Source organism: Salvelinus fontinalis, chromosome 37 (genome assembly GCF_029448725.1).
Source record: "Salvelinus fontinalis isolate EN_2023a chromosome 37, ASM2944872v1, whole genome shotgun sequence".
NCBI lineage: Eukaryota > Metazoa > Chordata > Actinopteri > Salmoniformes > Salmonidae > Salvelinus > Salvelinus fontinalis.
The window spans coordinates 10,263,656-10,288,122 of NC_074701.1; the positions used below are offsets into that span (position 1 = coordinate 10,263,656).

The 24,467-nt window shown below is 41.3% G+C and overlaps 1 protein-coding gene across 2 annotated transcripts; it reads left to right on the top strand.

Annotated features, from left to right (window-relative positions):
• Positions 1-612: 612 nt before the first annotated feature.
• Positions 613-23,848, top strand: inpp5f (inositol polyphosphate-5-phosphatase F). 2 transcript variants are annotated; one of them, XM_055901899.1, is made up of 20 exons: positions 613-1,386; positions 3,374-3,454; positions 4,449-4,585; positions 5,614-5,742; positions 5,959-6,144; positions 6,343-6,399; positions 6,691-6,889; positions 7,128-7,307; positions 7,630-7,697; positions 8,370-8,494; positions 8,657-8,734; positions 8,880-9,000; positions 9,260-9,388; positions 13,317-13,434; positions 13,820-14,018; positions 14,235-14,306; positions 14,439-14,512; positions 14,774-14,902; positions 15,061-15,148; positions 15,415-23,848. In XM_055901899.1, the coding sequence occupies exons 1-20, from the start codon at positions 1,290-1,292 to the stop codon at positions 16,547-16,549; spliced, it is 3,402 nt and encodes a 1,133-aa protein (XP_055757874.1). In that variant the 5' UTR covers positions 613-1,289; the 3' UTR covers positions 16,550-23,848. The 2 variants fall into 2 exon arrangements, with proteins under 2 accessions (XP_055757874.1, XP_055757875.1); XM_055901900.1 differs by having other exon boundaries at positions 614-1,386; positions 5,977-6,144.
• The last annotated feature ends 619 nt before the right edge of the window (positions 23,849-24,467 follow it).

Genomic DNA, 24,467 nt, shown 5'->3' on the forward strand with positions numbered 1-24,467 from the left:
CAGCTGTGGGAAGCATTGGAGTCAACATGGGTCAGCATCTCTGTGAAACGGTTTGGACACCTTGTAGAGCCCATGCCCCCGACTGTTCTGAGGGCAAAAGGAGGTGTGGGGGTTCAAAAAGCTGGGCCTAATTTTCTTTGTATTCCTGAAAGTTACTAGTTGGTGGATTTTATTTGGAACAGTCCTAGAAAAGAACCTTCCACCAATAGGAGCGCCAGGCAAGGTTAATAAAGTGAACCTGGGCCAGAGATAACGGAGAAAGTAGGAGATAGGAATCCCATTAGACAATGAATGAATGACCGTATAATCCACCCAGTAGATTTGACTAATCGCGTTGAAGGTGTCATGCTGCGTCACGCTGTTGCTAAATTAATCTTCGCGCTATCTCTTGAAGTCACTAAACCGGACTATTTTCCTCGAAAGTACGTAATGTCACGATTCCAAAGCTCTACGATAGTACAGACAACACAGCAGTTAATTTACATCTCAGAAAATATGTGTAACGTTATACTTGTTGTTCACGAAATTCATGCGAATGTTGGGTTTTTGATTTAGCGCCCAATTCACTCACTGAATGAGTTTCCTTGCCCCAAAGTAGCCCAAAATGCACCGCGCGGCCCATTGACGATGCATGGGCAACGTACATCGTGACCGTAATACGATTTTAATTTAGTTTCCCATCTCCGTTGAAGTATATCTACATGGGCCACTTCAAAAACGGTGTGATTATGGTGACCCAAATGGAGATTGTATATGGTGTGTGAAATGGTCACACCCATATTGATCGACACCTCGCCACACCCACCAAACCGGAGAAACCTTATCTCAAAAGCTTTTGAACAACGGTTCGCACCGTTTTTGGAAACGTGTCGTTCAGTACCATAGTTTATATGTCCAGTAAGTACAATTCGCCACGCAACGTAGCAAACGTTGAATCGAACTGAACAAACCTCCTGTGGAAGTAAATATCGGATGACGACTAAGGTCACGTGTGATTGTTTCTGCAGGAAATTGACAGTGTCGGTCTTCAAAATGGAAATGATTAGCCAGCGACATTTTCACACATTGAAGAAGTTTCTCACCTGATTTACACTATGACTACTTTTTGAACTACGATATCAAATAACCAAATCAAACGTTAGTTAACTTGCTAGGACAACGTGCTGTCAGCAACGCTAGCTAGCTAACACAACGTTACGTTAGCTAGCTAGCCAGCCAGCAACATTTCTCTGCTAGCTAGCCGGTTTGGACCACAGTTATATTTGCAGGTTTTGACATACACGGTCAAAATGGAGCTGTTTCAAGCCAAAGACCATTACATTCTCCAGAGTGGCGATCATGCTCTTTGGTGTAGCCGAATAGATGGGACCATGAATGTCAGACCTGGTAAGCAAAATACGTTTGTCAATTATATATATATATATATATATATATATATATTATTTTGATAGCTAACGTACATCATCTAACGTTAGCTATCTCTTGGACAGCAGAGCCATTGTAATTATAATTTAAGTTACAATGTCAAGCCCATGGCATGAGAATTTCATCTTGGCTTGTTGTCTTTGTTATCCAAGTTAACACTGCTATACACGTTTACAATGACAGCTCTGTAGGAAGCTGTGGATCGGACAGCGCACCGTACTTAAATTCCAGTGTGTTTAATTCCATTTTTTTGTTGTTTTTGTAATGTAATTGTCTAGCTATCTAGACAGTTCTCTTAACTGCCAAACTATTACATATTTATTATTGCCCTACTTTAATGAGGAGTGCTGCCCCGTTGACCTGATATTCGGAATAACCAGACACAGTGATGCTGATGTTGTGCAGAGCTAAGACGCTCGAGGGCGACAGTAAAAATGATTTAGCAGCAGGGGTTCCATTCAAATCAAATCTAGCCATGATTCGGAAAGCAGATTATAATGTCAATGTTCCGTATGCTTTGTCTTTTAAATGTCTTTAAATAGTGAAGTATTGAACAAAACAGCTGTTAGGGTTCATAATTCTTCCCTCCATCCATTCTTCGTTTCACATAAGATTTATTTAACAGATTCCTGTGGCTACATGGTTAACCATTCATTTCCTGAAATACCACTTAAGCATCAGGTCCAGTGGTTCCTTATTTCCTTATGCTGGATTCCACATAATCAGACTAGTTAGCTGCTCACTGCTACACACTAAACTACCTTGCTGGACTTGATCTGCTCCAGGCTGGCCTGCACCCCAGGGTCTTGTCAAAACACCTCCTCTTCTCTGTGCCGAGTTAAGCCGGGAAAATTCGGAGCAAAGCCTACAGCTGAGCCTGTGAAGCTTGCCTTTCTGTAGTAACAAAAAGGCAGTTGGGAGAGGGAGCAGCCATTGTGTATTGATGTGAATGAGTACCCTGTGGGCTGGCTGAGGTCACATGGGTGTGTAGCCAGCCTGAACAGGTTTGGGTTGCACCGCTCTTCCATTATTTAATTGGAAAAGAGTTTATACTCCTCATTGGACCTGTTGACACGAGCACTGCCAGGAATTTCCACAATACACTTCTGAACATCTATGGTTGAGTTTTGCCCTAATGTACTGTAGCGTGTCTGTATCATGGACAAACAGAGAGAGGTATGTAGGGGCAGCCCTTATTTTCCACCGCCCTGCCCGGGCTCCAATGCTGAGGCCGGTACACAGAGTTCTTTGGCTCCATGGAACAGGAAGAGTTATTGTCTGAGCTGCCTAGATGTTCTTCACTCTCCACCCTCTTTGTCGCCCATTCATGACTTAACTCGTCAAGGGTGTGTCAAGCAGTTGAAGTCTAGTGTTCTGTTATAAACGGTTTTAATCAGCAGCATCAGGCAGTTTTTTTGTAGGCTAGCTGTGATGTAGTCATGCCTCACTGCATCATGTTACTACACTATTTTTTTAAAGAATGGAAACTCACACTAGCTAGGTTTCCATCCGAGGCCTGTGATCCTCTATGACCTGGTTTTCATACCTCTGTTTCGGAGGCAAAGAAATTGTCATGTATTCTGCCCGTGTATTCTCTACATCATTTGTACTATTCTACCCAATTGAGAAGAATTTCTGATGCATTACATACTTCTGAACTTGGCTGCAGACAGTAGTAGCTAGCTACTGAGTGCATACCGGTGATGCGCCATGATTCCTAACAGTACAAACAGAAACCCTCAGTCCAAGCCTAGCATGGAAGGTGCAGGAAATTGTTCACAGCCATGTGTGGAATGTAAATATTATTAGGCCGCAATCCATCAACTATCATCAAACCGCTTCATTGCTCTTAGTGTGTAGAGCTATTTATTTTAGAAAATGTTTTTACTTTGTGTCCACTCCACAAGTCTTTATTTTCTCTGATTGTCTCTTCTCTTTATTATTTCAGCAACAGACCTGCTGTTAGCTTGGAACCCAACGTGTTTAGGCCTGGTTGAGGGTCTCGTCGGGAAAATACAACTTCATACAGGTAAGTGAAATGGTGTGGGCCTTGTGCTACAAGTACCAACATTTGACACAACTGGATCATTTGAGACGTGATTTGACATGTACGCATGCTTTTAAATGTTGCGCTGTGTGGCCCCTTGCACAATATGGCCACAATTGTACCTTTATTCTCTGAAACCATGCCTCCTGTTCTTATTAGCTTGCGCTTTTTATTTTATAGCTTTCAAACCTCATCAGTGGTCCTCAAATATACAACACAAATCACCCCCTAACAAGCCCTAGAATGTAGCCCTAGGCTAGCCCTGGGGCTTGGCTACAGGCAAGTATGAGTAATGTTTGTGCGGTAGATGCTTTTGGGGCGACTCATCATGAAAACACCCAGGATTACTGGATCCTTCTATTGCCTTAATGAGGTTTTGGATTAATTGTAGGAAGAGCCTCAGTCCTCAGAAATGCCAAGTATTTTCTTATGTTGTTTATGCAGTCTTTATTTATGCTCACAATGGTGTGCTAAATGATTTGAGGAAAAGGACTGAGACATAACTGTGAAAGATGAGTCAGTCGATGAGTCGGTAAACAAGTTCTTTCAGATTATCTTAAATAAATGTCAGTTTGACTTGAACATGCTTAAAGCAGTCGTGTTGGAAGTTCTTTTTTTCCATTTTTTTTCTCACCTTTATTTAACCTGGTAGGCCAGTTGAGAACAAGTTCTCATTTACAACTGCGACCTGGCCAAGATAATGCATAAAAAGGCAAAGCAAATGTATTCGAAAGCCTACATAATACATAGGTTTTTAGAAGAGAACAGCATGCAAATACTTCTGATTCTAACGAATCGTGCATTTTCATGGGTGAAATTTCAGTTCGCTTAGCCAGCTGCCGCGTTTCACCACCACATGAGACCACAGACTGAGAGACTGTGGGAGAGAGAAAACCAGCCGATGTAGTCACACCTATCGGAATGTGTGGAATTCTGTGCCTGTGATGACATATCCTTTACCCCTTTCTGTTGGCAGATCTTCCTCTGGGTCTCATACTGATCCGTCAGAAAGTGCTGGTTGGCCAGATGCCAGGTGACCACAAAGTCTACAAGATCACCAAGATAGCTGTCATTCCTCTGTCTGAGGAAGAGCCTCTGGATCTGGAGCTGGAGGTGAGAGACTGTGATGAGGCCTGTTTAATCTGTGAGCTTTATGGATCTCTGAGCACTCAAGTAATGTTGGGCCTTTTTAAGCAGTTTACACACGCAGCAGTTACATTACAATAGCACATCAGTGGCTACTTTAGTCTCCTTTTTAAATCTAGGCTACAGTCATGAGATGTAATGAAAACCGTCGCTGTCATCTAGGCTAGCTTTAGTTGTTTTACATTTTATGATTGCATTTCAATGTTTCTCGTAAAATATCTCGATTGCCCTGTTTTGATTGATACCTTGAGTTACTACCAATGAATCACTTTTTAAGATGGATATCACAATAGTGTTATTTTGATCTCGGAGGAATCAGGATTTTGCTAAGATGCCAGTCTTACAGGTGAGCCATGATGATGATACATATACGGATGATGAGGAAGTAAGTGAAACATTTCCAGATAACGGGATGTGTTGGATAATCGTTTCTCTGGTATGTTTTTAGAACATAGCCCTACATACTGTTCATACCACAGAATGGTTATTCCATCCCATCTAGGATAGGAATTCAGTAGCCCTGTGAAGTTGTTTAGTTTGTTTAGTTAGTTTTATGAACCACTAGTTTTGGATGTTTTTGACTGTTTTTTTTTGGTAGTTATGAATTGATTTAATTAGCTAGAAAAGTCATTGAGAGACCCAATTAACCCACAGATACCATACCTATTAGCTGTCATTCAACCTATTAGACTTGTCCACAAGTATATTCCCGATTGTCTATCATTCCTTCTACACACATTTACATATATTTGGAATACTTTCATCATGCACTCAATTATATGGAAGATTAATATCAGAATGCTTTGGTATGCTCAATTAGCCTAATCTGAACTGAATGAATGGTAATGCCTTCAAATGGGTTAAAAGTGAGTGTATTTCCCAGAGTTCATATTTAAATTCCTGTCACGTATCGTTACAGCGGAAGATGACGCTGATATCTTAACAATGTACAATTTCATAGAAAGTGGGATAGAAAGTCTGTGTTTTTCTTTCAGCTTTGTAAGAAGCATCACTTTGGGATCGACAAACCAGAGAAGCTTGCACAGTCTCCAGATGAGTCGAAGTTCCTGATGAAAACTCTGAGTCAGATCAAGTCCAATGTTGGGGCTCCCACGAAGAAAAAGGTAAAATAATGTATAGTACTGTGCTCAGATATCCCATGTGTTATCATCTTCCATACCTGTTGTACATTTTGGAATTGGTACATTTGCTGTTTTTACACTAGTCTGTCAATTGGACAGTATACAATTTTTATAAATTTTTTCATTTACATTTTTCCTTTCCATATATATATATTTTTTTACAATTTAATACCATCCCTGTCCATGCCCACCACCCAGTATTCCCCTGCCTTTCAGGTCAAGGAAAACAAAGAAAAGGAGCGTCTCGAGAGGCGGCTGCTCGATGAGCTGTACAAGATATTCATGGACTCTGATTCCTTCTACTACAGCATGACCTATGACCTCACCAACACTGTGCAGCGGCAGGGAGACACAGAAAAGTCAAATTTGCCCCTATGGAACCAGGTTAGGGATATTACTATACTTTGAGGACACATTTACTAAAATGCTGCATTAAATTGGGTCACCAGTTTGAGATGCCTGGTTAAAATACTACTAATACAGTAGTATTTTACCACATATATTTTCAGTAGTTTAACTGGGCTTCGACAAGTCAAATGAAGTAATTATGCTCGACTGATAATAGTTATTTTCCTCTTCAAGGTGGATGACAGATTCTTCTGGAACAAACACATGGTCCAGGAGCTCATTGATCTGCAGGTCGGATGAATTTCAAGACTGTTTTTGACAGGAATGGATTGACTAGATATTAATTTGTCAATGTTCAGGTATAAGAGTGCTGATGGTCATAGTGCACTAGTTTGGCAGCGTTACTTCTGCAGAACCCTATTTGAACCATAGGGAAATGTTTTGGCAAGGAAACGCTTAGTGGCAGCTATTTTTGGAGTGATTGAAATCTATGTTAAATATATACTGAACTACTGAATTCCCTCTTTATACATCTACATTTGGCATCACTGTATAGAGTTTGTAACTTTTCTTGTTTTGCAGGTTCCAGAGGTAGACTTCTGGGTGACACCCATCATCCAGGGCTTTGTGCAGGTGGAGGAGCTGGTGGTGAACTACAACGAGAGCCCAGATGAGGAGAAGAACAGCCCCGACACGCCGCTCCAGGAGCTCACCTGCGTGGACGACATCCACCCGCGCTTCACCGTGGCCCTCATCTCCCGCCGAAGTCGCCACCGTGCAGGTACAGTACAGAGGTCGAAGGTCATGGCCAAATTGCTAGGTTCTAATTGCAACACTTTGATAATTAGATTTACCTTTTTCTTAAATAGAACTTTAATTACTTGATGAACAATAAACAATATTTTCTCTTCAACTTACTTAAAATGTCAGAGAAAACAACATTACGTTCTCACATAACTTAGCCAGTTAAGCTCATTGGAGGGGGGAATGAATGATCCTAGTTTTCTCCCCCCCCAAAGGGATGCGGTACAAACGCAGAGGGGTGGACACAGACGGCCACGTGGCTAACTTTGTGGAGACCGAGCAGCTGATCCACGTGCACAACCACTCGCTGTCCTTTGTGCAGAGCCGCGGCTCGGTGCCTGTCTTCTGGAGCCAAGCAGGCTACCGCTACAACCCCAGGCCCCGGCTGGAGAAAGGTCAGCGGGATATTTCCAATACAAAAGAAGGCCTGGGGAATAATGGGTGTGTTCGTTTTAAGCATGCCCTGTCCCCCTGTGTGGGTGGAGTTTTCTTTTTTAGAGCTAATGGAATGGTCTTAAATGTGCTAACTCCGCCCGTCCAGGACACTGGGCAAGCTAAAACGAAAGCACGTGACCCCCGTCATTGTATACTTTCCCCATTTATAATCATCACTACTTGAGTTCATGTGCAATTTCCAGATGACTTTTTTTTTTTAGATCGTCCGTATGACAGGGATTGTTTTCCTTATTTCCTTTCCTTGTTTTCCTGATTTGTCAGGAGAGAAGGAGACTATTCCTTACTTTGCTGCGCACTTTGACGAACAGCTCAACCTTTACAAGAAGCAGGTGAGAAGCATATGCCAGATAACATTACTTGAATTCTTTAGAGTCTAAGACGTTGGGGGAGGAGGGGGGTGCTAAACTGACATATGGAATTGTTTTAAGATGGTTATACTTTGGATCGTTTAGCTATTTGATTTTGAGTTTTAGAACCCCTTTAAGTATAAAAAATCGTAAACAAGGTTTTGAAGTGTCAGATATTTACCCTCTTTTTTTGGGTAGGCACAAAATGGCCTTCATACTTCCATTTATTTTGTTTTTTAAACTGTACCGGTTACCTTCAGATGAGTCCCGTGATACTTGTCGGGGTGAGAGTCTCCCCTTTCCATAGAGGGATCATAATAGTTTGTAGGTCAAACCATTCAGACATTTATATGAGAAGACCAATTTTCGGGATGTCTCAGGGTCTGACAAACACCGCTCTCTCGCTCTGCCACCTTTCACCGCAGATGCGGAAGTGCGACACTGGCGGATGCGGTGGATTGAAAAAACGATATATCTAGCTTCAACTAACGGATTTGGATGTGGATTTTTTGTTATGTCACTTAGGTTGGTGCATCAATCGACTCTAGGGGGTTAATGTCAATACAAAGTTAGAGTTTTCATTGAACTTAGACGTATCTAAATAAAGTCTTATCGTTACAGTAAAGCTGATGCAATTTACAACTGTTTTGATAGGTCATCATTAACTTAGTGGATCAAAGTGGGCGGGAGAAGATTATTGGCGACGCATATCTCAAACAAGTCCTTCTATACAACAATCCTAACCTGACATATGTCTCTTTTGACTTCCATGAGCACTGGTAAGAAAATTGCTGCACAGAAACAATCTTGACGGCACCGATCATTTAATCGAATAAGTAAATCTAAATGAGGAAAGAATAACTTAAACTACAATTCTTGTTATTTATTATGGTATGCACTTCCCCTGTATATATTTAATTGGTCTTCTTCTGTCTTATCAGTCGAGGTATGAAGTTTGAAAACGTACAAACGCTGACAGATGCCATCTCCGATATTATTGCAGACATGAGATGGGGGTGGTAAGTGTGTGAGTGTATGTCATCCCAAACCCCAACAGAGACTCTTTTTTTTAAATGCAAGTAAAAATCCTCAACTAATCAGTAATTGATAGCGCATGTGGCTCCATATCCCCATGCAATGCATCAGTGTATGCTCCTCTGTCAGGGTCGACCAGGCAGGAGTCATCTGCCACCAGGAGGGCATTTTCCGAGTGAACTGCATGGACTGTCTGGACAGGACCAATGTAGTCCAGGCTTCCATCGCTCGTGCTGTAATGGAGGCACAGGTGAGATATCTCCCCACTTTGAACACGCGTCGACTTAAAGCTGAGGATGTCATAGCATTGCATTTCCCAGTGCTCTAATACAGATTTGAACTAAAGTCTCTGGGTTAGACACATGGTATACATATCAGATGAAATATTAAGGTGAAAGACCAAATGTAAAAAAATAAAAAATAAAACTCTACTTTTGAGTGGAAGTGCAGTGCTCTGGCAACCTGTCCATGGTGACTGATGGTTAACTGTATGTCTCTGCGTCCCTCAGCTGAAGAAACTGGGTGTGATGCCCCCTGAGCAGCCTCTGCCCCTCAAGTGCTATAGGATCTACCAGGTCATGTGGGCCAACAACGGCGACACCATAAGTAGACAGTACGCCGGCACGGCCGCCCTCAAGGTAACATCATTTGCATGTGTGTTTAAGGTAATATTAGATTTGCGTCTTACAACAGTATACCGTCTTAGTTCTCCACAGAAGGCCTTCGCGCCCTGGGTAAATGTATCGAGTAATAAACAAGACTGGGAAAATATGTTTTAACTACCAATTATATGAGGCCTCTGCAATTTGTAGGGAGAAATGTACACTACCACTTAGAAATGTCCTTGTTTTTGAAAGATTCTTTTTTTTTAATTTTCCATTAAAATAACATCAAATTGATCAGAAATACAGTGTAGACATTAATGTTGTAAATGACTATTGTAGCTGGAAACTATTGTAGCTGGAAAATTCTTTTTTATGGAATATCTACATAGGAGTACGGAGGCCCATTTATCAGCAACCATCACTCCTGTGTTCCAAAGGCACGTTGTGTTAACTAATCCAAGTTTATCATTTTAAAAGGCTAATTTATCATTAGAAAACCGTTTTGCAATTATGTTAGCACAGCTGAAAACTTGTTCTGATTTAAAGAAGCAATAAAACTGGCCTTCTTTAGACTAGTTGAGTATCTGGAGCATCATCATTTGTGGGTTCGATTACAGGCTCAAAATGGCCAAAAACAAAGACCTTTCTTCTGAAACTTGTCAGTCTATTCTTGTTCTGAGAAATGAAGGCTATTCCATGTGAGAAATTGCCAAGAAACTGAAGATCTCGTACAACTCTGTGTACTACTCCCTGCACAGAACAGCGCAAAACTGTCTCTAACCGGAATAGAAAGAGGAGTGGGAGGCCCCGGTGCACAACTGAGCAAGAGGACAAGTACATTAGAGTGTCTAGTTTGAGAAACAGACACCTCACAAGAACGCCAGCGTCCCTGAGTCGCCTCTTCACTGTTGACAATGAGACTGGGGTTTTACGGGTACTATTTAATGAAGCTGCCAGTTGAGGATTTGTGAGGCGTCTATTTCTCAAATTAGACACTAATGTACTTGTCCTCTTGCTCAGTTATGCACCGGGGCCTCCCAATCCTCTTTCTATTTGGGTTAGAGACAGTTTGCGCTGTTCTGTGAATGCAGTAGTACACAGCATTGTACGAGCTCTGTACGAGCTTTGTTTACATTCTGATAATTTCACTTATAATTCACTGTATCACAATTCCAGTGGGTCAGAAGTTTACATACACAAAGTTGACTGTGCCTTTAAACAGCTAGGAAAATTCCAGAAAATTATGTCATGGCTTTAGAAGCTTCTGATAGGCTAATTAACATAATTTTGGTCAATTGGAGGTGTACCTGTGGATATATTCCAAGGCCTACCTTCAAACTCAGTGCCTCTTCGCTTGACATCATAGGAAAATCAAACGAAATCAGCCAAAACAATTGTAGACCTCCACAAGTCTGGTTCTTCCTTGGGAGAAATTTCCAAATGCCTGAAGGTACCACATTCATCTGTACAAACAATAGTACGCAAGTATAAACACCATGGGACCACGCAGCCATCATACCGCTCAGGAAGGAGACGCATTCTGTCTCCTAGAGATTAAAAAAAGTGCAAATCAATCCCAGAACAACAGCAAAGGACCTTTTGAAAATGCTGGAGGAAACGGGTACAAAAGTATCTATATCCACAGTAAAACGAGTCCTATATCGACATAACCTGAAAGGCCGGTCAGCAAGGAAGAAGCCACTGCTCCAAAACCGCCATAAAAAAGCCAGACTATGGTTTTCAACTGCACATGGGGACAAAGATCGTACTTTTTGGAGAAATGCCCTCTGGTCTGATGAAACAAAAATAGAACTGTTTGGCCATAATGACCTTGCAAGCCGAAGAATACCATCCCAACCGTGAAGCACAGGGGTGGCAGCATCATGTTGTGGGGGTGCTTTGCTGCAGGAGGGACTGATGCACTTCACAAAATAGATGGCATCATGAGGGAGGAAAATTGTGAATATATTGAAGCAACATCTCAAGACATCAGTCAGAAAGTTGAAGCTTGGTCGCAAATGGGTCATCCAAATGGACAATGACCCCAAGCATACTTCCAAAGTTGTGGCAAATGGCTTAAGGACAACAAAGTCAAGGTATTGGAGTGGCCATCACAAAGCCCTGACCTCAATCCCATAGAACATTTGTGGGCAGAACTGAAAAAGCATGTGCGAGCAAGGAGGCCTACAAACCTGACTCAGTTGCACCAGCTCTGTCAGGAGGAATGGGCCAAAATTCACCCAACTTATTGTGGGAAGCTTGTGGAAGTCAAAATAATTTAAAGGCAATGCTTCCAAATACTAATTGAGTGTATGTAAACTTCTGACCCACTGGGACTGTGATGAAAGAAATAAAATATGAAGTAAATAGTAGAGAGAATTATTATTCTGACATTTCACGTTCTTAAAATAAAGTGGTGATCCTAACTGACCTAAGACAGGGAATTTTTACTAGGATTAAATGTCAGGAATTGTGAAAAACTGAGTTTAAATGTGTTTGGCTAAGGTGTATGTAAACTTCCGACTATAGCTGTAGACCCAGTACTTAATCGAGCATCTGTTCTGTTTGTTTTAGAGACCCATTTCTCCATTTGAAAAAGTGCCCATCACACAATTTGTTGGATTTTAAATGTAACCTTTTATTTTTTCAAGATAATTTGGGCTAAGTACTTAATTTTTCTGTTTTAATAAAATGCATAATTTGAAGAACAGAAGTAATTGTGTCAATTCATATCTTACAGTAAAATACTTTAATTTTCAAGAGAAGAAAAGTTAAAGGTATGATGTTCTCTTACTTAGAAAATAGTCCTGATCTCATAGGCCTAGACTATATCCCGAAAAAAAATAAACAAATTCATACATTTTCTGGAATTGAATTGTAAACGCAATACAAAAAAGAATTCACAAAAAAAAAGTATTTAACCTTTATTTAACTAGGCAGGTCAGTTAAGAACAAATTCTTATTTACAATGACGGCCAAACCCGGACAACGCTGGGCCAATTGTGCGCCGCCCTATGGTACTCCCAATCACGGCCGGATGTGATTCCGCCTGGATTCGACCCAGGGACTGTAATGACTCCTCTTGCACTGAGATGCAGTGCCTTAGACCACTGTGCCACTCGAGAGCCCAATAAAGTGTTCAATAATTTAACTGTGTATTTCAGATGGAATCAAGGCATTAGGATGTACCCAAGGCCACCAAAATATGTCTTGTTCGGCCATAAAAATCATAGCCGGGGGGGATCCTGGCTGGCTTGTTTTTCTATTTGGCTGGTTGCTCCATATACTTGTGGAAAACACTGCTGATAAAGGCTGTTCTTAAGGGAGTAAACCGTTTTTTTTTAAAGGCAGTCGCATGAAAGGCTAGTTGTACTGGTTTAACTTAAAAGCCTAATGTAGTCAACATTTGGTTTTACCTGTGTTTTGTATCATATTGTACAACAGCTGATGAAACTAAGACTGTAAAAGTGTGACTTTTCGATCAGTGTTATTTTCTTGATAGTTGCTGGTTGAAAATAAATAACATCTACATGGGACTTTCTAATTAGCCCGTTTGATTGGGCGGAAATTCTCGGCTTGCGTACGGACATCAACCAGGCGGGAAATTGGTTAATAGACCAATAGTAAAGAGTTCCAAACCTCTCTGCCAATAACTGCTCATTTTTTTGTTTGGCTTTTCCCACTCAGACCACTCCCTGAAAGTCCTAGCTAAATTCTCTCTGGAGAAAATAATGTTTTTGCCCATTTTTAATGGAAAACTAGTACAAATATTGATACCTAGAAATGGTTTTATATTGATATAAAAATGGCTGCATTGGGCTTTAAGACAATTGTTGTGCAGACTGAAAAGGGGAAAAATTAACACAGCCCTAAGCCAGGAAGAGTATAAAAGGGATCAGACGGTGACTGTGTAATATCTTGCTTGTTTTTTAACATGCTCTGTCTGTAATCCATTATGAAGGGAGACTTCACCAGAACGGGGGAGAGAAAACTGGCCGGGGTGATGAAAGATGGCGTGAACTCAGCCAACCGTTACTATCTGAACCGCTTCAGGGACGCATACAGACAAGCAGTCATTGGTAAGGAAATACCTGTAATAGTTTACTTAAAGCCTGCGGTTATAATGCGTTGGGATTCGTTCGAAGACATGAATATGTATGAGCCCCTTAGGTCTTTTTATCATCTCATAATGATCCTGACTAAATATCAATAGCCAGTTAAATCAGTAAAAAATATAAAACATGGACAGACATAACATATTATGATCCTTATTATAAGACATTATAGGTTCATATATGATTATAACAAGTTAAAATGCATTATACCGGCAGGCTGTAAGTACAGTAAAGTGTTATCAAAATGGATTCCACCCTCGGTCTCAAAACAATGACTCAGTCCTAATCAGTTTAGTCCGAAGTGTGACTCAACCGTCCTCGTTCTTCAACCTCCTCTCTCTCTCTCCAGATCTGATGATGGGGCATCCCGTGACGGAGGACCTATACTCCATCTTCAGTAAGGAGAAGGAGCATGAGGAGAAGGAGCAGGAGAGCCAGAGAGTAACCCAGGAGCAGGTCAGCCTCCTGCTGCAGACCTACATGCAGCTGCTGCTGCCCGACGATGAGAAGTTCCATGGGGGCTGGGCCCTTATCGACTGTGACATGAGGTTAGTGCTGGAACCATCTACAAATCAAAACTCTAACCTTTAACACTGAAATCCTTTCGAAGAGTTTGCTCTCATAGTTTGTTCTCCCAACACTTTGTTAGCTAGCTCAATTCAGTTCAACTTTATTTATCCCCTCAGAGGTAATTAAGACACCCTTGAAAGTGTTTATTCCTCAATAAATTGTTAATGTGGAAAGCAAATGTTTCTCCTCATCAGCCTTATAGATGCAACCAGCAAGGATGTGGATGTTCTCCTGCTGTTATCCAACAGTGCATATTACGTTGCCTAGTAAGTGCCTGGATTTATTACAGAACAGTAGTAAAGAGTCAATTACATGTATTTTAGCTGTATAATATAATTCTATATAATTCTATTCTATATAATCTATATAATTCTGTTTATTTGCTTTTGTTTTTACAGTTATGATGAGGAAGCTGACAAAGTCAATCAGTACCAACGCCTCAACTTAGAGGGTTTGGAAAAGATTGAAATAGGTGAATGTTTCTAGAGGAATATAACTCCACCAAGTGAAAATTCCAAAATGTAGACCGGGACCGAGTCCTTCACAGCTTCATGATTTATTTTACACTGTAAAGCTACTAAGCACACGCTATAGACATGGTTTTCATTATTGTACACAAATTCTGAATGATGCAACTACTTTTTTTAAAATTTTAAATGTTTAATTTTTTACCACAAACATCTTAGTTACTCATGAATAAATCTCACAACATGTCCCATGTGTTCTTTTGTAGGCCCAGAACCCACTCTGTTCGGGAAGCCCAAATTCTGCTGTATGCGTCTACACTATAATAATGGGGAGACAAGTGGTTATTTTCACACACTAAGGGCCCTCACAAGGAATCCTGAGGACGATGGTAAAGGTATGGGAAGCTGACTTATTTCGTAAAACTTTCAGCATAAAACTAGTCGACCGTGAATAAAACCTGGTAGATTGGAAGCACACTGCCCGTATATCTCAAAAATAACCTGAAATCCTTGTCCTGACAGCCTTTGAAATAAAAATAAATCATTCCCACAGACACGTTGCAGTGCATAGCAGAGATGCTTCGCCTAACTAAGCAAGCCATGGGACTTGACCTGCAGGTGGTTGAAAAGAAACTGGAGAGGTGAGTTGGAATACATTATCACTCTCTCTAGATCTTCAGAATATTCTTCTCTTGCAGTTCAGTATGTCTATACTATCCCTTTTACACAGGTTTTCCAAAAATAAATCTCATTGACATGGATGTGCATGATAATAGAAGCCCTGGCTAAAATACTACGACAGTATATTTAACATTTATTTAAATAAAATTATTTTTTAGCCAGGGCTTCTGTTTATCATGCATGTCAATTAGATTATTATATATATTTTTTAAACCATTTGTTTCAGGAGACACAGTAAACCTCACGAGGACATCATGGGCATCCAGGGCAAACACCCAGACCAGGTCCTGGGCAGCTCTGGTCTGGCTCAGGGTAAGAGCTTCCTCCTCAACAAGTTCTCCTCCCTCAACCAGAGGGTGAAGAAGTCCAACGTCAACATGGGCTCCTTCAAGGGGAGGCTGGGCAACACCTTCTCCACCAAGCCGGACGTGAAGGTGAACTTTCTGAAACCCACCATGGGGGTCACCCTCTGGAAGTCTGATAGCAGCTTGGAGAAATCAGACTCGGCCAACATCGGCCCGGCTCGGAAGGACCTCTGTGACAACCACTCGGAGATGTCATCAGACTCGGACTCCTACAACTCGGACGAACAACTGCGCTCCAGCTCCTTGGAGAATGTGGACTACGTGCTGCCCAGCTGCGGCATCGTGGCGTCGGCTCCACGACTAGGCAGTCGAGGCAGCGTGGAGCTCAACATCCGGGTCACTGGCTGCGACAGTAACAGTAAGCAGGAGGCTCCGGCTCTAGCCAGTCCTGAAGACCAGTCCCCCGGGGTTACCTCGGAGGCTGAGGAGGCCATCCTGATAGACTTTGGAACTCCCATTGACGCCTATTGCCACCAATTCATCCAAGACGCGCAGACCAAACCTGTGGAGGTGTTTGGGGAGCAGGTGGTTTGTAGCCTCCCCACACAGAACCCAGAAGTTCCTCCACATGCTAAAGGCCCCCTGGCCCCAGACAAACACCCAGGTTCAGATCAGCAGGAGGAGGAGCTGCAGCTCCCTCCCAGACCGTCCCAGCTAGATGTTGCCTCCGGCCCCAATCTCCTGACCGTCCAGAAGCCCATCTCTGCAGCTTCCGGCAGCTCCCAGAGGAGCCTGGGCTCTCACATGGAGGGCAGCCTGGGCCCCTCACCCGCCGACAGCAACGGCAGTCGCGTGGTCTCCCCCTTTGCCAAGATCAAGAGCTCCATGGTGCAGGTGGCCAGCCTGACCCAAGCTGGACTCACCCAAGGCATCAACTTTGCTGTGGCAAAGGTGCAGAAGAGCCCAGAGCCAGAAATGGCCACTCTCAACGAGACCCAAGAGAACGAGCTGAAGGCAATGTTTACACAGTGCCAGACCAGGATCATACAGATCTAGCTCTTCCCCAAGTTGTAGCCTCTAAGCAGGTTTTTGTACAGTTTCAATGTGACTTCCAGTACAGTAGCATAAGCTGACTCAGCTAAGAACCCCACTCTTCAATTTCCTCTATAGTTGACATGACCATGTTTACAGCCAGTGTTGTGTAGTGTGTGTATATAATACTCCAGCTCTATATGACAGCGTCCTTAATCCCGTTGCATTTCCTTTCAATAGATTTTCCATATATATTTGCATGTCGGGCTATTGGTAATAACTAAGGCAGGTAATATCCAGTGCATGTCGAGAGACGAGCTCTGAATTTATCACTTTGGTGATCCCATATGTGCAGTGCACCAATTGGTATTTGTGATATAGGCCTAGTTTATAGCTCTGTTACCAAAAGAAGTACAAGTTTTTGACCAAATTTCCCAAATTTCAAAGGTCAGCTCAATGTTAGATAGTCCCCTAATAAGAAAACAAACTCCTAGTAGAATCAGTGTTGCTGAGTTTTTCCCTACCTATATTGGAAATGTACCAAGGTAGGACTTAATCAAGGTACAAGAGCTCCGGTAAGAGTATACTGTTTTGATATGTAAATATTGTACTGTATGTACAGTGCCTATCATACATATTTATCCCTCTTGGATTTCTTCACATTTTGTTACACAAGTGGGATTAAAATGGATTTAATTGTAATTTTTTTGTCAACGATCTACACAAAAAATTGTCAAAAGATTTTCATTGAGATTAATGTAAAATATAACACTAATATATCTTGATTCGATAAGTACTCACCCTACAGCTGTGTCTTGGTTAAGTCTCTAAGAGCTTTTCATACCTGGATTGTGCAATATTTGTCATTTTTTTTTATTATTTTCAAATATCTTCAAATTTCACTATAGTTTTTCAAGCAGATTGAAATCAAACTGTAACTTGGCCACTCAGGAACATTCATTGTCTTCTTGGTAAGCAACTCGTGTAGATTTGGCCTTGTGTTGTGATTGTTCTGCTGAAAGGTGAATTCCTCTCCCAGTGTCTGGTATAAAGAAGACTGAACCAGGTTTTCCTCTAGGATTTCGCATGTGCTGAGCTCTATCTCATTTATTTTTATCCTGAAAAACTCCGTCTTTGCCGATGTCAAGCACACCCATACCATGATGCAGCCACCACCATGCTTGAAAATAAGGAGGCAGTTACAGTGATGTGTTGTTGGATTTGCCCCAAACATAAGGCTTTGCATTTAGGTCAAAAAGTGTATTCCTTTGCTGTGTGTTTTTTTGCAGTATTACTTTAGTGCCTTATTGCTTACAGGATGTATGTTTTGGAATATTTGTATTATTATTTTCAGTCATTTAGGTCATTATTGTGAAGTCACTACAATGTTATTAGTCCACCAGTTTTCTGACATCACAACAATTTTGAAGCTGTTTTAAAATCACCAATGGCCCCATGGTGACATCCCTGAGCAGTTTCCTTCCTGTCCTGCAGCTCAGTTCAGACGGATTGACTGTATCTGTTGTGTCTGGGTGGTTTTAATGCATCAGTATTAACTTGACCATGCTTAAAGAGATATTCAATGTCTGATTTGTTATTGTTACCAATGTACCAATCACTGACCTTCTTTATGGAGATTTCAAAAAATCTCCCCGTTCTTTTGTAGTTGAAGCTGTGCTTGAAATCCAATACTTGACTGACAGGCCTTGTATGTACTGTAATGGGGGACAGAGGAAGGGGTAGTCACAAAAAAATCATGACATCCTCTATTATTTCACCCAGTAAGTCCATGTAACTTATTGTGATTTGTTAAGCGAAATGTTACTCCTGAACTCATTTAGGCTTGGCTAAACAAAGGGGGTGAATACTTATGCAACAGGTATATTTGAGTTATTACGTTTGTATTAATTTGTTTAAAAAAAGTTATTTATTTATTTTCACTTTGACATTATGGAGTATTTTGTATAGGTCAGGGATGGGCATCTCTAGTCCTCGGGGGGGCCGGAGTGTTGCCACGCACTTTTGCCACATCTCTAGCAAACAAAGCTAATTAAACTAGTTGCATTCCAAACTGAAGATTGTGATTAGTTGATTATTGGAGTCAGGGGTGTTAGCTGGGGGAAAGTGTGACATCAATCAGGCCCCTGAGGACTGGAGTTTCCCCATCCCTGGTGTACAATCAATGACAAAAAGATCACAATTTAAATATTTTTCAATCCAACTTTGCAATGCAACAAAGTGTGAAGAAATCGAAGGAGGTGAATACTTAAATATATTTGTTCCCTGTGTAGAACCTTTCTATTGACCAACATATATTGATGGACATAGCACTATAGTAGCAGTCAAAAGTTTGAACACACCTGCTCATTAAAGGGTTTTTCTTTATTTTTTATTATTTTCTACATTGTAGAATAATAGTGAAGATGTCAAAACTATGGAATCATGTAGTAACCAAAAAAGTGTTAAACAAATGAAAATATATTTTAGATTCTTCAAAGTAGCTCTTTGCCTTGATGACAGCTTTGCACACTCTTCACATTCTCCCAACCAGCTTCACATGGAATGCTTTTCCAACAGTCTTGAAGGAGTTCCCACATATGCAGAGTACTTGTTGGCTGCTTTTCCTTCACTCTGTGGTCTAACTCATCCCAAACCATCTCAATTGGGTTGAGGTCAGGTGATTGTGGAGGCCAGGTCATCTGATGCAGCACTCCATCACACTCCTTCTTGATCAAATAGCCCTTAGACATCCTGGAGGTGTGTTGGGTCACTGTCCAGTTGAAAAACAAATGATAGTCCCACTAAGCGCAAACCAGATGGGATGCTGTGGTAACCATGCTCGTTAAGTGTGCCTTGAATTCTAAATAAGTCAGTGTCACCAGCAAAGCACCCCCACACCACCACCTCCATGCTTCAGGGTGGGAACCACACATGCGGAGATCATCCGTTCACCTACACTGCGTCTCACAGACACGGCGGTTAGAACCAAAATTCTCAAATTTGGACTCCTCAGACCAAAAGACAGATTTCCACCGGTCTAATGTCCATTGCTTGTGTTTCTTGGCCCAAACAAGTCTCTTCTTATTGGTGTCCTTTAGTAGTGGTGGTTCCTCTGCAGCAATTCAACCATGAAGGCCTGATTCACGTGGTCTCCTCTGAACAGTTAATGTTGAGATGTCTGTTACTTGAACACTGTGAAGCATTTATTTGGACTACAATTTCTGAGGCTGGTAACTCTAATGAACTTATCATCTGCAGCAGAGGTAACTATGGGTCTTCCTTTCCTGTGGCGGTTCTCATGAGAGGCAGTTTCGTCATAGCGCTTGATGGTTTTTGCGACTGCGTTAGAAGTAACTTTCAACGTTCTCAAAATTTTCCGGCTTGACTGACCATATCTCAAAGTAATGATGGACTGTCGTTTCTCTTTGCTTATTTGAGCTGTTCTTGCCATAATATGGACTTGGGTCTTTTACCAAATAGGGCTATCTTCTGTATACCACCCTTACCTTGTCACAACACAACTGATTGGCTCAAACACATAAAGAAGGAAAGAAATTCGACAAATTAACTTTTAACAAGGCACACCTGTTAATTGAAATGCATTCCAGGTGACTACCTCATGAAGCTGGTTGAGAGAATGCAAAGAGTGTGCAAAAGCTGTCAAAGGCGAAGGGTGCCTATTTGAAGAATCTCATATAAAATGTATATATCATTTTTTTTTTTGGTTACTGCATGATTTCATAGTTTGTCTTCACTATTATTCTGCAATGTAGAAAATAGTAAAAAAATAAAGAGAAACCCTTGAATGAGTAGGTGTGTCCAAGCTTTTGACTGGTACTGTATGTCTCTGTACAGTTTGGCTTTTGATCATATTGATGTTAGAGTAAGATGCACTGCTTCTGAACATTTCCTAAGGGTAATGAGCGTTTTTACTTGAGAATACCCAATATTCACTTTCAACTGACAAAATAATGTTTGATTCTGTAAGCATTAGTGGATAGAGAGGACTTAATAAAAATTGTACATAAATGATTGAACCTAATGTCTGTGAGGGTGCAGTAGGTTTATGAAACCCAAAGTCTGTCTCATGTTTGACACTGTACAGTAGCATATAGAATAATGCAACGTGGCCCGTCCAAACCTTGTAAAAACACACTTTTCAAATGCTTTATGCACTCCTGAATCTAAAGCGTAGGCTTTAACAGGAAATTAAAGTGGGAGATTGTGTAGTGGGTATTTATGGCAAATCCACCTTTTTAGAGTTTAGTTTATTCCATCGTGTTGCATCATTTGTTTGATCTTGGTACTGTATATGAGATCCTTTTCAGGGTAATGCCATCTTTATCTTGGGATATTCCATCACCCGGCTTATATGCTTTTAAATGGTGTTGAATACTCAGGGCATGAGCTTCGTGTGTGTGTGTTTGTGTGGCTCATGTTTGTGTAATAATCTTGCATTCCCAGTCCCGTGGGAGACTGGAGATTGTGTAACAATAGATGTGCAGAAAAACATCCCAGGCACCTGCTGCTGGTATTTTTGTGTGCCCTCTGTAGAAATAGAACTATAATATCTGTGATGTAAAACTTTTGGAGGGATACAAACTTACATACATATTGAGTGCAATGGAATGGCATTTGACACAGGTACACCGCATAGGCCAGTTTTCTGGACCTAGATTAAGCCTAATACTGGACAAAAAAAAGTGTTTATGAAGATGATCCATTTGACGTGCTTTTTTAGGCCGAGAAGGCCCTACAGCAACATTCCTTATATGTAACGACTATGCCCTATATCTAATGATTATGTTATGTGTTTAGTGTATGCCATGTGGGGCGGCAGGTAGGCTAGAGGTTAGAGCGTTGGGCCAGTAACCGAAAGGTTGCTGGATCCAATCCCCGAGTTGACAAGGTAAAAGAAATCAGTCGTCCTGCCTTGTTCAGGGGTAGGCCATTCTCCGGTAGGCCATCATTGTAAATAAGAATTTGTTCTTAACTGACTTGCCTAGTTAAATAAAAAGAAATACATGTGATTGTGTTAATAAGGCTTGTGAACCTCATAATATGGGGTGTTGCTGTGAACACATTATGTATGGAAGTAGTACAGAACAGTATCTGGACTCCTGTAACTCCCAGTCAAAGGGGGTGCTCCAGTAGGTCTTTCCAACCCTTTTCCCTGTGGCTTATGGGCCATATAAGATCATCTGGGAACCAGGCAGTGCAGCGCTACTCTCATTTGGTTCATGGTTAGAGTTTGTGCGACCCATTGGAATGTTACTGATTCTTAACCAGGGCTCTCCAACCCTGTTCCTGGAGAGCTACCCTCCTGTAGGTTTTTAGCTCCAAACCCAGTTGTAATTAACCTGATACAGCTCAACAGCTAATTATTAGTCAGGTGTGCTAGATTAGGGTTGGAGTGAACCTACAGGACGGTAGCTCTCTAGGAACAGGGTCGGAGAGCCCTGTTTTAAACACTGACGACACTCCCTAAAGCAGGATTCCTTAAATGGCGGCCCACGGGTGGTTTTATTTGGCCTCCCCCAAGTTTTCTGAGCCCAAAAATATTTTTTTGCTTGTTTAATGTTCTGTGTTGGATATAAAAAAAAACACCAGGAAATGAGCTTCAAGTGATTTTAATTTGAGAAATCTGTTCCCAAGTATTTCCAAGAATAATAGAGAGACACATGATCATAAACAAATGTAAGCAAGGTTTGAAATTATTACGTTTTATTCCAATATTATATTTGTTTGGGCTTCTTGCGGTTAATTTGCAGTCTACAAATGATTTGTAATTATGTTCCGGCCCCCCGACCACCCGCTCAAGAAAACAAATCGGCCCGCGGCTGAATATAGTTGTTGATCCCTGCCCTAAAGGAATGAATACCTAGTAAGGACCAGACCCTAACTCATTTCAACCTCTTTATTAAACTCCCCTGGGTGTGGTAGCTTCTACTAGGAGTGTCTTCTGTTCTTCCTCAGGCAGGAATATCCCAAGATAAATGGTCACTGTCTCCTTAGAACATTTGTGTTTCTGTACTAATCTGTCATTTCATCTGTTCTTCACAGCATTCAGTGGTGTAGCTTGCTCACCCGCTGTATCCCAGAGTCTGGGATGGTTTGTACATGTTTCTGTGTAACCTAATATAGTGAGACTGTTGTCTGTCCTGGGAATTGTGGGTGCTGACTCCTCAGTCACCAGACCTGCTGATATTGTCTTGCACTGCCAAAGCTTTAATATGATAGCTGCAATGCAATAGGTATGTAATACGGCTTTAAGCAGGGCTAAGGGTTGAATTTGTGCTTTTATTGTATTTAGGAATGCATATACTGGACTGGAGCAACTCGGACCTACTGTAAAAATTAAGTTTCTTTAAAGTGTAAACATTCCTTTGAGATGGGGTTTTAGTGTTGGAATTGGGTATTTTTTGGCTAGTCATTTACATTTAAGTCATTTAGCAGACGCTCTTATCCAGAGCGACTTACAAATTGGAAAGTTCATACATATTCATCCTGGTCCCCCCGTGGGAATTGAACCCACAACCCTGGCGTTGCAAGCGCCATGCTCTACCAACTGAGCCACACGGGACCGATAGTCTAGGGGTTAAGTTTAGGAGTTAGGTTAAAGGGTTAACTAAAAGGGTTAGCGGAAGGGTTAACTAACATGCAAAGTAGCAAGTAGTTGCTAATTAGCTACAATGTTAAAGTTGTCTGTGATGAGATTTGAGCTCGCAACTTTTGGGTTGCTAGATGTTGGCGTTATACGCCCACCCATCTACCCACCAACCTTCCTGTTTTTTGCCTTAAGTAACCATCTGTCTTATGTAACCATACCAAATGTAACATATCGTACTAAACTGAGTCTTGGATCTACGTACAGAATAGTGCTAAACTTCACTTACCAGTGTTTCCCAAACCTGGTCCTCGAGTACCCCCAACAGTAAAGTTTCGTTGTAGCCCTTGACAAACACCCCTCATTCAACTCATTGAGGGCTTGATGATTAGTTGACATGTTGAATCAGGTGTGCTTGTCCAGGGTTACAATAAAAATGTGTACTGTTGGGGGTACTCGAGGACCAGGGTTGGGAAACACTGACTTATACCAGACATGCTCTAGTAAGGATCCTGCCTAGGTTTGCAACCCTAATCCTGCCCATAGAAAATGTAGTTACATTTGTGAGTGATGACGCAACACAATTGCACAGCATCTAAGTACATTTTCCTGCATTGTCCCATGTCTGTGGTTGTACTTCCATCTCTTTAAACTGACTTGTCATGTTTTCATGTTGTACTCATTTATTGAATATTAAAATATCATATTTATTCATATTTCTACTGTTGCAAGTCATTTTTCCTGTTTATGAAAAATATACTGTAGCTACACTGTCTTGAATAATTTCATTAAATTGAAGGTATTAACTATTTTACATGTCCAACTGTTCTGAATCTGTTTCATGAGTTGAAGCGTGAAAATGTTCACCCAACTGTCGTATTACAGTACCAGTCAAAAGTTTGGACACACCTACTCATTCAAGGGTTTTTCTTTGACTATTTTCTACATTGTAGTAACCAAAAAAGTGTTACACAAATAAAAAATATATTTGGGATTCTTCAAAGTAGCCACCTTTTGCCTTGATGATCGCTTTGCACACTCTTGGCATTTTCAACACAACCAGCTTCACCTGGAATAATTTCCCAACAGTCTTGAAGGAGTTCCCACATATGCTGAGCACTTGTTGGCTGCTTTTCCTTCACTCATCCCAATTGGGTTGAGGCCGGGTGATTGTAAAGGCCAGGTCATCTGATGCAGCACTACATCACTCTCCTTGGTCAAATAGCTCTTACACGGCCTGGAGGTGTGTTGGGTCATTGTCCTGTTGAAAAACAAATGATAGTCCCACTAAGCGCAAACCAGATGGGATGCTGTGGTAACCATGCTCGTTAAGTG

Coding starts and splice junctions, on each gene's coding strand:
- inpp5f (XM_055901899.1), top strand. CDS start 1,290: ATGGAGCTGTTTCAAGCCAAAGACCATTACATTCTCCAGAGTGGCGAT. Junction 1,387..3,373: donor GACCATGAATGTCAGACCTG/GTAAGCAAAATA, acceptor TTATTATTTCAG/CAACAGACCTGCTGTTAGCT. Junction 6,890..7,127: donor CCGAAGTCGCCACCGTGCAG/GTACAGTACAGA, acceptor CCCCCCCCAAAG/GGATGCGGTACAAACGCAGA.